This window comes from Scyliorhinus torazame, chromosome 13 (genome assembly GCF_047496885.1).
Source record: "Scyliorhinus torazame isolate Kashiwa2021f chromosome 13, sScyTor2.1, whole genome shotgun sequence".
Taxonomy (NCBI): Eukaryota; Metazoa; Chordata; class Chondrichthyes; order Carcharhiniformes; family Scyliorhinidae; genus Scyliorhinus; species Scyliorhinus torazame.
The window spans coordinates 210,692,684-210,710,091 of NC_092719.1; the positions used below are offsets into that span (position 1 = coordinate 210,692,684).

General features: G+C 46.6%; 1 protein-coding gene across 1 annotated transcript; it reads left to right on the forward strand.

Moving 5' to 3' along the window:
* The first annotated feature begins 4 nt into the window (after positions 1-4).
* Positions 5-17,401, forward strand: LOC140388591 (uncharacterized). The gene is made up of 3 exons (XM_072473020.1): positions 5-660; positions 10,434-10,521; positions 13,210-17,401. Exons 1-3 carry the CDS (start codon positions 394-396, stop codon positions 13,788-13,790), a joined length of 936 nt encoding a protein of 311 aa, XP_072329121.1. The 5' UTR covers positions 5-393; the 3' UTR covers positions 13,791-17,401.
* The last annotated feature ends 7 nt before the right edge of the window (positions 17,402-17,408 follow it).

The following is a 17,408-nucleotide window of genomic DNA, read 5'->3' on the forward strand; positions in this document are numbered from 1 at the left end:
TTCAGTATTCTGTCGTCAAAAAGATGATTGACAGACTCACAATGTGTAAATTCTATCCAAGTGAGATGAAGCCAGTGGTTGATGATTAATATTTTACCAGTTAGGCAGGGTGGGGTTACTCCCTGTGTGGAATGTCATAAATGTTTAATGTCCCCATTTTTCATCTGTTCTGCAGCTAGCATACCTCCTGTTGAAGAGGGACTGAGTGTAAGCTGTTCCCTTCATACCTCACTGGCTTACAATGGCCTGTCGTATGTTGACAGATGCACTCAGCACTGGCAAAGAGTTAATTGTATTAAGACCGTGCATTGCAAATCAGCTTCAGAGAGACATGGATTACGAGCAGGCTGAAGGTGGACCCGTCAGAGGACACACTGTTAACCGGGAGCGAGAATGGGGACAGAAAACGGGTGTCGGTTCGATCCACCATTGGAAAGCGGAATGAAGAAAGGAGATTCATTCTGCGCATCACTTCAGGCCCTTTCCACCGAGCCGGGCTTCGCTTCGGGACCGAGCGGGAATGCTGGCTCCGGTTCATTTCCCAACGTGGAAATGAATAGACGACTGGAAGTCGTGGAGATGGTCATCGGGTGTCTGCCTACTTCAGGAAGTTGCACAAACTGCCGGTCGCTCGACCAAGACTTTACTCTCCTTTCTGAGGTAATGAGCTTGCAGATAGTAACGCCGATGGTTCAACTGGTAATGGCAATGTGTAACTTAGTCACGAGCTCCCAACTCCCACAGTTGGTGCTGATAGCAGATCAGATCCCAGCTTGGATGGCAGTTAACTCCATTGGCTATGGACAAAGAGGGTGGGGAAACCACACCAGCATCCTGGCCTCTCGTCGCTGTTCAGTTGGCACTGAGTATGAGTGGGTGCGTTTGGAGGAGTGGTGGTAGGGTTTAGCTGCAAAAGAGTGCGTTTGGCTGTAAAATCCTCCATGGTCAAATCCCGAGGCTCGCAGTCCAAGCTTACATTGGAAGAATGTCCTATAAGAATAACGTATTACCCTTGGCCCAATTGGCAGCACCCTCACCTCTGGGTCAGAAGATTGCGGGTTAAAGTCCCACTCCAGGCTCTTGAACACAATAATCTGGGCTATCAGTCCTCAGTTCTGTACTGACAGAATGCCGCACTGGCAGAGATACCATCTTTAAATGATTACTGAGCTGACACCCTAAAAGATCTAATGATGCTATTTTAAAGAAGAGCAGGAGAAGTTTCCCTGATGAAAAATCATACTCCTGAAACATTAACCCTCTTTCACTCCATAGACGCTGCCATAGCCTGGTCAGTATGCCCAGCATTTGGTGTTCCTCTTTCAGAATTTCCAGCATCTCCCGTATTCTGCGTTTCGATTACAGATATCCCCAAGATTCTGGCTGTTTGTCCCTCAGTCAGGGTCACAAGAAACAAATTACTGATCATTGTCACATTTCTGTTTGTGGGAGTTTGCTGTGCACTAATTGGCTGCCACATTTCCCACATTACACCAGAGATCACACTTCCAATAGCAGAGCACTGGCTGTAAAGTACTTTGGGACATCCTGTAGGTGTGAAAGGCGCTAAATAAATGCAAGCCTTTTTTCTTTCAATGATCCATCCATTCATTCATTGTTTGAACATTCACGGTTTGATGTTGAACCAATCACTAATGATATTTTAGTGAGGTAAAGATAAAGTCACCACAGTCCCAGAGGACCATAGGGCTGCTTTCCTCTTTGGGCGGCAGGGTAGCACAGTGGTTAGCACTGTTGCTTCACAGCACCAGGGTCCCAGGTTCGATTCCCGGCTTGGGTCACCGTCTGTGCGGAGTCTGCACGTTCCCCCCCCCCCGTGTCTGTGTGGGTTTCCTCCGGGTGCTCCTGTTTCCTCCCACAAGTCCTGAAAGTCGTGCTTGTTAGGTGAATTGGACATCCTGAATTCTTCCTCTGTGCACCGGGAGTCATGGAACACCTGCCCAACATTACTGTAGGTGTGCGTACCCCACATTGACTGCAGCCATTCAAAAAGGCTGCTCACCGCCACCTGTCAAAGGAATTTAGGAATGGGAAATAGATCTTGTTCAGTGAGGCTCGGAACCTCTGAACGATCTAAAACAAAATTTGGATATTGTGTTGTCACATTTCTGTGATTAACTCTCAGAGAACCTGTTGGTTGATATTGTAGGTCCTCGACAAAATGACACTAAAATATGGAGCCGGTTTAGCTCAGTGGGCTAGACAGCTGGTTTGTGATGCAGAGCGAGGCCAGCAGCATGGGTTCAATTCCTGTATCGGCTGAGGTTATTCATTCTTAAACTTTCCCCTTGCCTGAGATGTGGTGGTCCTCAGGTTAAATCACCACTAGTCAACTCTCCCCATTATAATAATCTTTAACATTGTCACAAGTAGGTTTACCGTAATTAAGGTACTGTGAAAATCCCCTCGTCGCCACACTCCCGGTGCACAGAGGAAGAATTCAGAATGTCCAATTCACCTAACAAGCACGACTTTCAGGACTTGTGGCAGGAAACCGGAGCACCCGGAGGAAACCCACACAGACACGGGGGGAATGTGCAGAGTCCGCACAGACAGTCACCCAAGCCGGGAATCGAACCTGGGACCCTGGTGCTGTGAAGCAACAGTGCTAACCATTGTGCTACCCTGCCCCCCAAAGAGGAAAGCAGCCCTATGGTCCTCTGGGACTGTGGTGACTTTTATCTTTACCTCACTAAAATATCATTAGTGATTGGTTCAACATCAAACCGTGACAGGCACGTGTTGGTTGGGGGGAAAAAAGTGTTTACATGGGCATTGACATAAATGTTAAAAATGACCCAAGGAAGTACAGCGAGATGGACAGGAAGTGATCACACGTGCAAACAACAAGCCTGGAAATTAAATAAGAAAAGAGGTTTTATGTTGAAAATGAACAAATCTTTCCTTATTTACACCATTTGTGTGTGTGCAGTCCTCTTCTTCACTCAGATGCTCTTCCTTAAGGTGGCACAATGGTTAGCACTGCTGCCTCACAGCTCCAGGGACCCGGGTGCAATTCTGGCTTTGGGCGACTGCAGAGTTTGCACGTTCTCCCCGTGACTGCGTGGGTTTCCTCCGGGTGCTCTGGCTTCCTCCTACAGTCCAAAGATGTGTAGGTTAGGTGGATTGGCCATGCTAAACTGCCCCATAGTGTCCAAAAGGTTAGGTGGGGTTACTAGGGTGGAGGCATGGGCTTAAGTAAGGTGCTCTTTCCAAGGGCCGGTGCAGAATGGCCTCCTCCTGCACTGTAAATTAGGAAAGCTCCTGATGAAGGAGCTGCACTCCGAAAGCTCGTGATTCCAAATAAATCTGTTGGACTTTAACCTGGTTGTTGTAAAACTTCTTACTGTGCCCACCCCAGTCCAATGCTGGCACCTCCACAATGTTGTACAGGGCATTGCTGCAACCACGTCTGTATTAGATTCCTTGTTTAAAGAAAGATGTAAATACCTTTAGAAGAGTTCAGAGAAGGTTTACTGGACTAATACCAGGAATGGACGGGTTTTCTTACGAGGAAAGGTTGGACAGACTAGGCTTGTACCCTGTGAACTATAGAAGAGTAAGAGGCAACTTGATCGAAACCTTTAAGATCCTGAGGGGTATTGATAGGGTGGATGTGGAGAGAATGTTTCCTCTTGTGGGAGAACCTAGAACTAGGATTCGCTCATTTAAGACCGAGATGAGGCGAATTTGTTTCTCTCAGAAGTTCGAGAGTCTCTGGTACTCTCTTCCACAAAAGGCGGTGGAATCAGTCTTGAATGTTTTTAAGGCGGAGCTGGATAAATTGTTGATTAACAAGGGGGTGAAAAGTTAATTGGGGATAGTCAGGAATGTGGGGTTGAGGTTAAAATCAGAGCAGCTATGGTCTTATTGAATGGCAGAGCAGGCTCGAGGGGCCGAGTGGCCTACTCTTGCTACTAATTCGTATGGCCGTACGTATGTTTGTATGTAAGCGTGAGGTCAGTTCTACAGCTCTCCATTGATTCCAAAAGCTGTCATCACTTTCACCAACTCTCGGTCCAACATTTAAACCTGGATGAGTCAGAAGTTCTTTGAGTTAAATATTACCCAAAGTGTAGTCATTGTACTTGTCTCCTTCAACCATCGACTCACCATTGCCGAAACCCCAGCCAGAGATACTGAACCTTGAGTTAACACTGGATCGCAAGCTCAGTTTACACATGCACACCTATTTCATTGCCAAGGTTTTTTTCCTTTCACCAAACACTGTCCACTTGCACACTTGTCTCTCCTGACTAGCTGGTGGATCCATTTACCTTAAGATTTAATTTCTCCAATGTCAACCTCCATCCTCAACCAAATGGAAGAGTTACAGCTCACATCCTCATCTACATGATGCCACATTCATACACCCTCGCAACCCCACCAACCAGTATCCTTGGCCTCATTAGCTTTACCGACCTCCTTCGCAACAGCAAATTGATTTTAGAATCATTGTCCTCCCCTCCAAACCTCTTGTCCTGCCCTACTTTTTTAAAAAAAAAGTAAATTTAGGGCAGCACGGTGGCACAGTGGTTAGCATTGCTGTCTACGGCACTGAGGATCCGGGTTCGAATCCCGGCTCTGGGTCACTGTCCGTGTGGAATTTGCACATTCTCCCCGTGTTTGCGTGGGTTTCACCCCCACAACCCAAAGATGTGCAGGGTAGGTGGATTGGCCATACTAAATTGCCCCTTAATTGGAAAAAATAATTGGGTACTCTAAATTTATTAATTTTTATAAATTTAGAGTATCCAATTTTTTTTTCCAATTAAAGGACAATTTAGCGTTGCTAATCCACCTAATCGGCGCATCTTTGGGTTGTGGGGGTGAAACCCACACAAACACGGGGAGAATGTGTAAACTCCACATGGACAGTGACCCAGAGTCGGGATCGAACCCGGGTCCTCAGTGCCGTAGGCAGCAGTGCTAACCACTGGGCCACCGTGCTGCTCTGTCCTGCCCTACTTCAACTGTCTCCTTCATCCATATGGCCCTGAAAAGATTGTCTCTCATTGGAATCCACCTTCAGCTCTTTGACTTTCCCCCTGATGCTGTGCACCCCATCACCGCCATCCGAACCATTGTCTGGTCTTCGGGTGTCTTTAAACATTCTACTTTGACCATAGTTTTGTCTTTTTGTTCTGCATAGTGTGCACCCATCTTGCAAAGTGTCCTGAGATATCTCTTTGCTCAGTGTTGTGTACATGAGAGTTAAATGTTTCAGAGGGTCTTGTGTTGGAAGTTGTCCAGAATAGGGAACTTGAAAGCTGAACATACTTTATTTCTTCTTCTGTTCAGGGACTCCCATACCTCACACTAATTGCCAGCCACAAAAGTGGGTAAACAATTGACCTGGAAATCCTGCACTCAGCTGGTCAAGTTGAGGCGGAAGGCCCGTAGATGAGGCTGAAATCCAGAAATAGGTTGCAATCCAGTTTTTCATTACTGGCTCAACTATGGGGCCCTGATCCTGGGTTGGGATGGGGTATAACCTCTGGCACCCTTAATCCTGGAGATGTTAGGAAATTGGATCTGGAAATGGGATCAATGATGTAGCAGGCAATTTAGGGGTTAACAGACTGAGGGTAAAACTTCTAGCACTGAGTTAGAGGTGTACGCCCACGCCTGGCCTGAGTTAGTGTCCCATTCAGACTTAAACTCGTTAATGGGAATAAACAGGATACCCCTGTTCAGCCGGGGTGATTCACTCCAGATCCATTGCCCTCCGGGACACTATGATCTGACCAGCCATTAGCCGATTACAGATTCTGAGGGCCTCTTTTGTCCGTAAGTTGGAGGTTAATTGCATATTCGGGAGGGAGCAATCAAAAGCCCAGATAGCGATGATGAGTTCAAGTCTGGAAACCCCAGGACAGAAACATTGTTTGAGGGACTGAGCGGGGCTCAGAGAGAGAAAAGAACCCTGTTCGAACAGGTGGGAGCAGAAGGATTTGGAAAGCCACCAGGAGAGGTCATGAAACATTTCCACAGAGACAGGCTTTTAAAAAGGGGTCTGAAGGAGCTGCACGAACAACAGGAATAAATTGTGTAAATGCAATATCATTGTTGCCTGCCTCCCTAAGTGGAGCTCAGAGCGGTATGTTCATTATATGCTGTTTAATGGGAAATCGTGTGTTCGGGTTAATGAAATGAAAATCGCTATTGTCACAAGTAGGCTTCAATGAAGTTACTGTGAAAAGCCCCTAGTCGCCACATTCCGGCACCTGTTCGGGGAGGCTGGTACGGGAATTGAACCGTGCTGCTGGCCTGCCTTGGTCTGCTTTAAAAGCCAGCGATTTAGCCCAGTGTGCTAAACCAGCCCATGCTGGTTTAAAAGATGCATGAAAGCTGTTCTTGTTGGGTTTGAAGTTTAAATATTGTTTTTCTTTTGTTGTAATAAAGTTTTTGTTTGCAAAAAAAAAAATAACCAAGCCCCACTTCTTATTCAATTACTCCTGGAGAGATTCCATCTTTCCGCACAGAAAAAAACCCAAAAAACATTGGAGGTTCTGGTCCAGTATCTTAGCCACTGTTGGGATCTGTGGGGTCGGTAACAGCCCTTTCCATTACAGTGGTGGTGACGGAGGACTGAGTCTCGCTCAAGTTGTGTCTTTCCCCAGCCAAGGCCTAACCAGCGATTTATACAGGTTTAACATAACATTCTTGCTTTGTAACTTTTAAAATCCAACCATAAGATGGGCAGCATGGTAGCAGAGCTGCCTCACAGCTCCAGGGTCCCGGGTTCGAATCCGACCTCAGGTGACTGTCTGTGCGGAGTCTGCACGTTCTCTCCGTGTCTGCGTGGGTTTCCTCCAGGTGCTCAGGTTTCCTCCCACAGTCCAAAGATGTGCAGGTTAGGTGGATTGTCCATGATAAATTGCCCTTGGTGTCCAAAAACGTTTGGGTGGGGTTACGGGGATAGGGTGGAGGGCTTAAGTGGGGTGTTCTTTCCAAGGGCCGGTGCAGACTTGATGGGCTGACTGGCCTCCTTCTGCACTGTAAATTCTATGTGAGTGGGTCACTGGCTAGGCCCAACAATTATTGCCCATCCCTCATTGCCCTTGAGAAGGTGGTGATGAGCTGCCTTCTTGAACCGCTGCAGTCCATGTGGTGTAGGTACACCCACAGTGCTGTTAGGAAGGGAGTTCCAGGATTTTGACCCGGTGACAGTGAAGGAACAACAATATAGTTCCAAATCACAATGGTGAGAAGAACTTGAAGGTGGTGGTGTCTCATGTGTCTGATACCCTTGTCTTTCTAGATGGTGGAGGTTGTGGATTTGGGAGGTGCCGTCGAAGAAGCCATATTGGAGGGGTGGCTGTGTTAATTAATAGTTGTATTGGCGCATTAGAGAGAGATGACCTAAGTTCGGGAAACCAGGATGTAGAAGCAGTTTGGGTTGAGATGAGAAATGATAAAGGTAGAAAGTCACTTGTGGGAGGGGTATACAGGCCCCCTCATTGTAACTACAATGTAGGACAGAATATGAAAGAAGAGATAATGGGAGCTTGTCAGAAAGGCACAGCAATAATCATGGGGATTTTAAGCTACGTAAAAATTGGAAAAATCAGATGGCCAAAGGTAGCCTACATGAGGAGTTTATAGAATGTTTTCAGGATAGTTTCTGAGGACAGCACATTCTAACAAGAGAGCAGGCTATACTAGACCTGGCATTCTGCAATGAGATAGGTCATTGATAACCTCATAGTGAAGGCACCCCTAGGTAGCAGCGATCATAATATGATTGAATTTTACATTCACTTTGAGGGAGAGAAGACTGCGTCCAAGACTAGTATTTTAAACTTAAATAAAGGCAAATATGAGTGCATGAAAGCGGAGCTAGCTCGAGTGAACTGGCAGATGTGCTTAAGATCAACAGAGGTTCAGTGGCTGACATTTACAATATTATTTCAGCAAATACAGAATAGAAACATTCCAATGACAAAGAAAAATTTCAAGGGGTTATCCATGGTTAACTAGAAAAGTTAAAGATAGTATTAAACTTAAAGAAAAAAAATTTATGCGCAAAGACAAGTGGCAGGTCAGAAGACTGGAAAGAATATAAAGAACATCGAAGAATGACAAAGATTGATGAATGAAATTCTATGATTCTATGGAGTACGAAAGAAAGCTAGCTAGTAATCTAAAGACGGACAGTAAGTTTCTATTGATATTTAAATAAGAAAAGAGTTAACAGAGTGAGCGCTGGTCCTATAGAAAGTGTGTTGGGTGAATTGATGATGGAAAGTAGGGTTATGGCGGATGAATTAAACAGGTATTTTGCAACTGTCTTCATTATAGAGGACATAAGTAATAACCCAGAAATCGCTGTAAATCAGGAAATGAAAGGGAGCGAGGAACTCAGGATAATTACAATCACCAAGGAAGTGGTGTTGAGCAAATTGTTGGGTCAGTGGGCTGACAAATCCACGGGTCCAGATGAACTTTATCCCAAGATGGGGCGGTGCGGTGGCACAGTGGTTAGCACTGCTGCCTCACAGCGCCAGGGTCCCGGCTTCAATTCCAACCTTGGGTGACTGCGTGGAGTTTGCACGTTCTCTCCGTGTCTACCTGGATTTCCTCCGGGTGCTCTTGTTTCCTCCCACAGTCCAAAGATGTACAGATCAGGCGAATTGGCCATGCTAAATTGTCCCTTGGTGTCCAAAAGGTCAGGTGTGGTTACTGGGTTACAGGGATAGGGTAGGGCGTGGGCCAAGATAGGGTGCTCTTTCGGATCGCCGGTGCAGACTTGATGGTTCGAATGGCCTCCTTCTGCACCATAGGGATTCTACGATTCTATTCTCAGATCTTGAAAGAAGTGGCTAATGAGGTAGTCGATGCATTGGTTTTGATTTTCCAAACTTCCCTAGTTTTGTGGTAGGTTACATTAGATTGGAAGATAGCAAATGTAACTCCCTTGTTTAAAAAGGGAGGGAGACAGAAAGAAGGAAACTACAGGCCAGTTAGCCTAACATTTGCCATAGGGAACATGTTTGAAGCCATTATTAAAGATGTTATAGCAGGGCACTTTGAAAAATTCAAGGCAATCAGGCAGAGTCAACATGGTTTTGTGAAAGAGAAATCATGTTGAACCAATTTATTGGAGTTGTTTGAAGGGCTCACGTGCTGTGGATACAGGTAAATTAGTGGATGTACTGTACTTAGATTTCCAGAAGGCATTGATAAAGTGCCACACCAAAGGTTATTGTGGAAAATAAAAGCTCATGACGCAAGGGTTAACATATTGGCATGGATTGAAGATTGGCTGGCTCAAGGAAACAGGGTTAGCATAAATGGATCTTCTCTGGTTGGCAGGATGTGACCGGGGGTGTGCCACAGTGATCACTGCTGGGGCCTCAACTTTATTTTGCAATTTTTATAATGGACTTGAACGAAGGAGACTGAAGGTATGGTTGCTAAGTTTGCTGACTGAGATAGGGGAAAAAATTGTGCAGGAAACGTAAGGATGCTACAAAGGGACATAGATACATTAAGTGAGTGGACAAAACTCTGGCAAATAAGGTATAATGTGACAAATGTGAAATTGTCCATTTCAGCAGGAAGAATAAAAAAGCTTATTATTTAAATGGCGGGAGATTGCAGAGCTCTGAGCTGCAGAGGGATCTGGGTATCCTAGTGCATAAATCACAAAAGGTTAGTATACAGGTACAGCAAGTAATTAGGAAAGCAAAGAGAATGCTATTGTTTATTATAAGGGGAATTGATTACAAAAGTAGGGAGTTTATGCTTTACCTGTACAGGTACATTGGTGAGAACACATCTGGTGTATTGTGTACAATATTGCTCTCCTTATTTAAAGAAATATATAAATGCATTAGAAGCAGTTCAGAGAAGGTTTGCTAGATTAATACCAGGAATGGGCAGGTTGGCTTTTGAGGAAGGTTTGGAGAGGTGAGGTTGCATCCACTAGAGTTTGGAAGGGTAAGAGGCAACTTGATCAAGACCTTTAAGATCCTGAGGGGTATTGACAGGTTGAATGTGGCGAGGATATTTTCTCTTGACGGAGAATCTAGAACGAGGACTCCCTGTTTCAAAATAAGGGGTCGCTCACTTGTTCATTGAAGGCCGAGATGAGGAGGACTTTTTCTCTTGAGGATCGTGAGCATTTGGAACGCTCTTCCACAAAAGGCAGTGGAAGCAGAGTCTTTGAATATTTTTAAGGCAGATCGAGATAGATTCTTGATTAACAACAAGGGCATGAAAGGTTATCGGGGGTTGGCAGCAATGTGGAGTTGAAGTTACAATCAGATCCACCACAATCGTATTGAATGGTGGGACAGGCTCGAGGGGCTGAGTAGACCACCCCTCCTAATTCCTATGTTTGTATATAGCCTTTGAATTAAATTGAACCCTGAGCTATTTTCTGTTTTAATTTCCCCTTTGCACAGGAACACGTTGATCAATTTTGCCTCCAAAAACTGAAGAGAAATATCTTGCCTTCCATCAGGAAAGGTGAAGAGAGTGCCTTTAATAACAGTAAGTTCTATAAATAGCAGCCCAGGGATTTAACTCGTGGTTCCTCGCACCAAAATGTGGAGCAATTGTCTCTGTACATAAGGGACTTTTATAGATCGCACCTCATTGAGTGTTGAAGATTAGGAAGTGGATTTGCTGCCTGGTATGGTATTAAACCATACAGGACTGAGACAGCTGAGATAGCAGACCTCAGCTGGGTCTGCACTTTCGCTCCCTTCATTCTTGCATAGGATGCGGGCATCGCCGGCCAAACTAACGTTTGTTGCCAATCCTTAATTGCCCTTTAACAGAACATTTCAGAGTTGTGGGTCTAAGGTCACGTGTAGGCCAGACCAAATAGGGACGGCAGATTTCCTTCCCTAAAAGGCGTCGGTGAACCAGATGAGTTTTTATGTTCGTTGTCATGGTCATCATTATTAAGACTAGGGGCAGGATTCTCTGGTTTCCCCAGACACCTGTTTCTCGGCGGCTCCCCGTTCACTGGGGGCGTGATTCTATCTTCACGCCGCTTGTCAACAGGATGGGGCGTGGACGCGTTCCCTGCAGGAAAAGTGAATCATGAGAACTCTGGCCGAGATGTAGAATTCCAGATTTATTCATTGAATTTAAATTCCACCAGCTGCCATGGTGGCATTTGAACCCGTGTCCCCAGAGCATCATCCTGCGCCGGATTACGAATCCAGTGAGATTGGCACCTGCTTGTGGATGAAGGAAAATGAAATAATAATGACCCGATAGGGGGAGGCCCTTTACACATTGTCACTGCCTTGGATTTCCCACACCAATTCTGTGTGTACGACGATGGTTGTAGACTCCAATTAACCTGCGGCGTTATTGACCCCAAATAGTCCATCGCTCATTGTCCCTAGTTGGCCTTGGCAAGTAGGTGATGAACAGCCTTCTTGAACCCACAGTGATGTTAGGGAAGGAGTTCTAGGGTTTTGACCCAGCGACAGTGAAGGAACGGTTTGGAAGGTGCTGTCTGAGGGGTTTGAGTTGCCACAGTGATCTTGTGGATGGTACACTACAAGGGCATTAGTGAACCAGATGGGTTTTTATGACAATCGACAATGGCTTCGTGGTCATCATTAGACTTTCAATTCCAGATCTTTTTCCCCCCCCAGATTTTTCATGAATTCGAATTTCACAATGTCGAGATTCGAACCTGGGTCCCCAGAGCATTACTCTGGGTCTCTGGTTTGCTAGTCCAGTGACAATACCACTATGCCACCACCTTCCCTAGTGCCTCTGGTGGATCGGGTGCTAGTCAAGCGGGCTGCTTTGTCCTGGATGGTGCTGAGCTTCTTGAGTGTTGTTGGAGCTGCACTCATCCAGGCAAGTGGAGAGTATTCCATTACACTCCTGACTTTCGCATTGTAGATGATGAGCAGGCTTTGGGGGGTCAGAAGGTGAGTTATTCGCCATAGGATTCCTAGCCACAGTATTAATGTGACTAGTCCAGTTCAGTTTCTGATCAATGGTAACCCCCCAGGATGTTGATTGTGGGGGAGTCAGCGATGGTTATGCCGTTGAATGTCAAGGGGTGGTGGTTAGATCTTCTCTTGTAGGAGATGGCCATTGCCTGGCACTTGTGTGGCGAGAATGTAACTTGCCACTTTCAGCCCAAGCCTGGATATTGTCCAGGTCTTGCTGCATCTGGACACGGACTGCTTCAGTATCTGAGGTGTCGCGAATGGTGCTGAACATTGTGCAGTCATCCGCAAACATCCCCACTTCTGACCTTATTATGGAAGGGCGGTCATTGATGAAGCAGCTGAAGATGGTTGGGCCCATGACACTACCCTGAGGAACCTCTGCAGTGATGTTCCAGGACTGAGATAATTGACCTCCAACCATCACAACCATCTTCCTTTGTGCCGGGTATGACTCCAACCAGTGGAGAGTTCCCCCTGATTCCCATTGATTCCAGTTTAGCTAGGTCTCCTTGATGCCATACTCTGTCAAATGCTGCCTTGATGTCGAGGGCAGTCACTCTCACCTCACCTCTGGCATTCAGCTCTTTTGTCCATGTTTGAACCAAGGCTGCACTGAGGTCAGGAGCTGAGTGACCCTGGCGGTACCCAAACTGAGCGTCCGTGAGCAGGTTGCTGCTGAGTAAGTGCCGCTTGATGGCACTGTTGATCACCCCTTCCATCACTTTGCTGAAGATGACGCGTAGATTGATTGGGTGGTAACTGGCTGGGTTGGGTGTCACCGACAAACGGTTGAAACTCTGGACCGTCTGGTCCGTACTGCATACCAACCACCAGATATTGAATCCTCTCCGGCCCCTCAAGCTGATACACAGCAGTCGGAAAGCTTAGCGCTTTCTCATTGAAATGAGAATGACGGGGTAAATGCTAGGAGACCATCTCCCCTGTCTGGAGATCCTCAGGCCTGGCCTCAGGGTCTCAAGATGAGGGCGGCCATTTTGGACTGAGATGAGGAAAACCTTCTTTCACTCAGAGGATTGTGAATCTTTCGAATTCCCTCACTTGTTGAGTATAGAAAATCATTCCACTTTCAGGTGTTGGGGAATCCAGGGGGAAGTGAGAAGAAAGATCAGCAATGACTGTATTGAATGGCTGAACCAGCTCAAAGGGCTGCAAGGCCGTCTCCTCCTATTTCTCATCTTTTTATGTTCAATTCACTGTAAACAGAATGAATTTCCTTTTATCTTTTCAACAGAAAAAGTGCCTCGGAAGAAATTACCTCTCTCGGAGTGCTCAAAACCACTTAAACCACGCCCACCGCTTACTGCGCCGTGCATGAAGAAGATCAGACGTAACATGAGTAAGGAGATTGCGCCGTGGGTCGGGAACTCCCTGCTGGACACCTCTTGTGGTGCCTTTCCACAGTCGTTAGAACAGTTCCCACGTCATCCCAGGGCTCAGCACCATTTTCCGTGTGGCGCCATTGGGACTCAGTGCGGCTTTGCCATAGACAGCACAGAGGAGAACAACCTCAGCAGAAGCCAAGACGGGTGCAAAGGGGCGGGTGGCAAAGGGGCGCAGCAGTCCCACCGAGCCGTGCCTGAGGGCCCTGCAGAGGGCAAGGCGTTGCCCAACCAGAGAAGTGGGAAGGACGGCTGGTCCCGAAGGAGGCTGAGAAACGAACTGCGGGAAGGCGCGAAGCTGCCGCCAGTCCAGAGCATCTCGAACCTCAGCTTCAGCAGAAGCTTCACATTCTCTTTCTTTGAGCTGCCGCAGCATCTGTCAAAGCAGTACAGAGCGCAGAGGACCCTCCCGCTGAAGCAGGTTCACTCCTGAGCCCTCATTGTGCTGCTGTGAAGAGAATTCCCCCCAGCACGGAGAAAACTACCTTGCCCTTTCTCTCAGTAACCTATTTTCCTAAACAAATAGTCCAAGGGTGAGCCAGTCGCATGGATCAGCACCATGCCAACACTCTGCATTTTCTGATGGGACGTCCCCAATCTCTGCTGGGCATCCAGCGATGCTATTGAGTGAAGACTAGTGCCATCGTCGGAGCAGATAGGGGGCTGGGGTATTATAGGACGATTGAAAAAAGCGTACAATCCTTGTACAAAACGTTGATCAGGCCTTAGTAGGAATAGTATCCAGTATTCATGGATGATATCGAGGCAGAGGCGGGTCGGAGTCAAATTCCCAGTTTACAACATCTTCATTGTCACGATCGGCTGTAAGAATTAGGAATTGAGAAGTGTAGACTTCGGGGCTGATCTGTGTGAGATTTAATTGATGAAGCGCATGGATTATTGTGTCAACAGTTTGCTTTAATTAGATGTAAAAAGAAAAAGGGGTTTCAATTTTACACTGTATAATAAAATAAAGACTTGCATTTAATTAATGTCTTTTGCAACCTCAGGATATCCCAAAGCACTCTGTAGCCAATGAAAGAACAATGTGCATTGTTATGGGGAGAAGGCGGGAGACTGGCACTGAATGAATCGCTGATTCACAGAGCTGGTGCGGACACGATGGGCCGAATGGCCCCTGGACTAAATATTTTGTGAAGTACTTTAGAAATGTATTTACTGTAGGAATGAAGCACCCAGATAGTGCACAGAAAGCTCCCACAAACAGCAATGTGATAATGGACAGATAACCTGTTTCTGTGATGTTGGTTGTGGAGTGAACATTAGCCCAGGACACTGGGGGAGAACCTTGCTCTTCTTCAGACTAGTGCCAGATCAAGTTTCAGTGGAACACCCTATCCAAAAGACAGCACCTCCACCAGCGCTGCACTCCCTCAATACTGCACTAAAGTGCCAGCCTAGGTTTGTCTGCTCAAATCTCTTGAATGAGACTCAAACCCTTGACCGGTACAGGCTTGGAGGGCTGAAGGGCCTGTTCCTGTGCTGTATTGTTCTTTGTTCAAACACAACTTTCCAACTCCTACAAATGCACTATCCACTGAGCCATAGCTGACACATCAAGACAAAATCTGATAGTTATTTTCCCAAAGAATAATGACCCGCTGAAACAGGCTCATATAGTTAATTCTCAGCTACTGTGGAAGCTTAACCTGTCAAACCAGCAAACCTCACTCTAGCCCCCCCCCCCCCCCCCATGTGGACGTGAGAGCAGGACGGTGAGTTAAAATGGCAGCGACAGGAAGGCCTGGGTCCTGTTTGTGGACGGACCGGAGGTGTTCTGCAAAGCGGTCACCCAGTCTGCGTTTGGTCTCTCCAATGTAGAGTAGACCACATTGGGAGCAGCAAATAGACCAGATTGAAGGAGGTGCACGTGAAGCGCTGCCTCACTTGAAAAGAGTGTTTCAGCCCTTCGATGGTGAGCAGGGAGGAGGTTAAGGGGCAGGTGTTACACTTGCTACGATTGCATGGGAAGATGCCATGGGAAGAGGGGGAGGTGTTGGGGGTGATGAAGGAGTGGACCAGGGTATCCCAAAGGGAACGGTCCCTGCGAAATGCTGACGGGGCACGAGTGGTAGATGTGTTTGGTATTCACAATAGAGAAGGTTTACTAGACTAATAGCTGGAATGGGCGTGGTGTCTCATGAGGAAAAGTTGGTGCGGTTAGATTTGTATCGACTGGAGTTTAGAAGAGTAAAAGGCAGCTTGATTGAAAAATATAAGAACCCTCTGACAGACGATGTTTGCTCTTGTAGGAGAATCTGGAACTAGGAGGTCACTTTGAAAATAAGAGATCGCTCATTTAAGACAGAGATGTGAAGATCTCAGGGAATGCGAGTCTTTGGAACTCTCACTCTCCCAAAAGGCAGTGGAAGCAGAGTCTGAACTTTTAAAGGCAGAGCTAGGTAGCTTCTTAGAACATAGAACATACAATGCAGAAGGAGGCCATTCGGCCCATCGAGTCTGCACCGACCCACGTAAGCCCTCACTTCCACCCTATCCCCGTAACCCAATAACCCTTCCTAACCTTTTTGGTCACTAAGGGCAATTTATCATGGCCAATCCCCCTAACCTGCACGTCTTTGGGCTGTGGGAGGAAACTGGAGCACCCGGAGGAAACCCATGCAGACAACGTGCAGACTCCGCACAGTGACCCAGCGGGGAATCGAACCTGGGACCCTGCCGCTGTGAAGCCACTGTGCTATCCACTTGTGCTACCGTGCTGCCCATTAACAAGGAGGTGAAAGGTTATCAGGGGTAGGCAGGAATGTGGGGAGGAGGTTACAATCAGATTAGTCGTGATCCTATTGAATGGTGGAACAGGCTCGAGGGGCGAATGGCCTACTCCTGCTCATCATTTGTATGCCTTCAAGCACATGAATCACAAAATGACACGGGAAAATCAAGTGGTTAGGAAGGCAAATGGAATGTTCGTGTTTATTGCAAGGGGAATGGAATGTAAATACACGGATGTTTTGCTACAGTTGTGCAGGGTGTTGGTGAGACCATATCTGGAGTACGATGGAGTCGCTACATATTGTTTTTGTCTCATTTAAGTAAGGACATTGTAGTGATATCATGGTTGTGTTGCAATTCACCGACTACCCACTAGGAGTCTCATTAGTATTTAAGTCACTGTTGGAGTCAGGTGACCTCAGACTGACTAGAACAAAGAACAGCACAGGAACAGGCCCTTCGGTCCTCCAAGCCTGTGCTGATCACGTATCCTATCTAGACCAACCGCCTATATCCTTCTATACCCCGTCTTCTCATGTGTCTATCCAGATAAGTCTTAAAGGTCGCTAACGTATTTGCCTCAACCACCTCACTTGGCAGTGCATTCCAGGCTACCACCACCCTCTGTGTAAAAAAACCCTCCACCGCACACCTCCACTGAACCTATCCCCCCTCACCTTGAACTTGTGCCCCCTTGTAATTGTCATTCCCGCCCTGGGAAAAAGCCTCCAACTGTTCATCCTATCTATACCCCTCATAATTCTATAAACTTCTAGCAGGTCGCCCCTCAGCCTCCGTCTCTCTAGGGAGAACAATCCCAGTTTATTCAATCTCTCCTCATAGCTAATACCCTCCATACCAGGCAACCTCTTGGTAAACCTTTTCTGTACTCTCTCCAAAGACTCCACGTCCTTCTGGTAGTGTAATGACCAGAATTGAACACAGTATTCCAAATGTGGTCAAACCAACATTCTATATAACTAACATGATTTGCAAGCTTTTATACTCGATACCCTTTCGGATGAAGGCAAGAATGCCATATGCTTTCTTTACCACCATTTCCACCTGTGCTGCCACTTTTTAAGGATCTGTGGACCTGCACGCCCAGATCTCTGTGTGTGTCTATGCTCCTGATGGTTCTGACATTTCTTTTATAGCTCCCACCTGAATTGGGTCTCCCAAAATGGGAGCTGGGAGATAGTAGTTTGTGCACTTTCTTATTGTTATTCATCTGTTGTTTTGTATATATTTCAACCACAGTTAATGTTAATAAATTGTTTATAGCTTTAACTACAAG

Bases quoted from the DNA above. Each gene is read 5' to 3' on its own strand.
- LOC140388591 (XM_072473020.1), top strand. From the start codon at position 394: ATGGGGACAGAAAACGGGTGTCGGTTCGATCCACCATTGGAAAGCGGA. The intron at 661-10,433 runs GTAATGAGCTTG...CCCTTTGCACAG, and splicing joins ACTTTACTCTCCTTTCTGAG to GAACACGTTGATCAATTTTG. The intron at 10,522-13,209 runs GTAAGTTCTATA...TCTTTTCAACAG, and splicing joins AGAGAGTGCCTTTAATAACA to AAAAAGTGCCTCGGAAGAAA.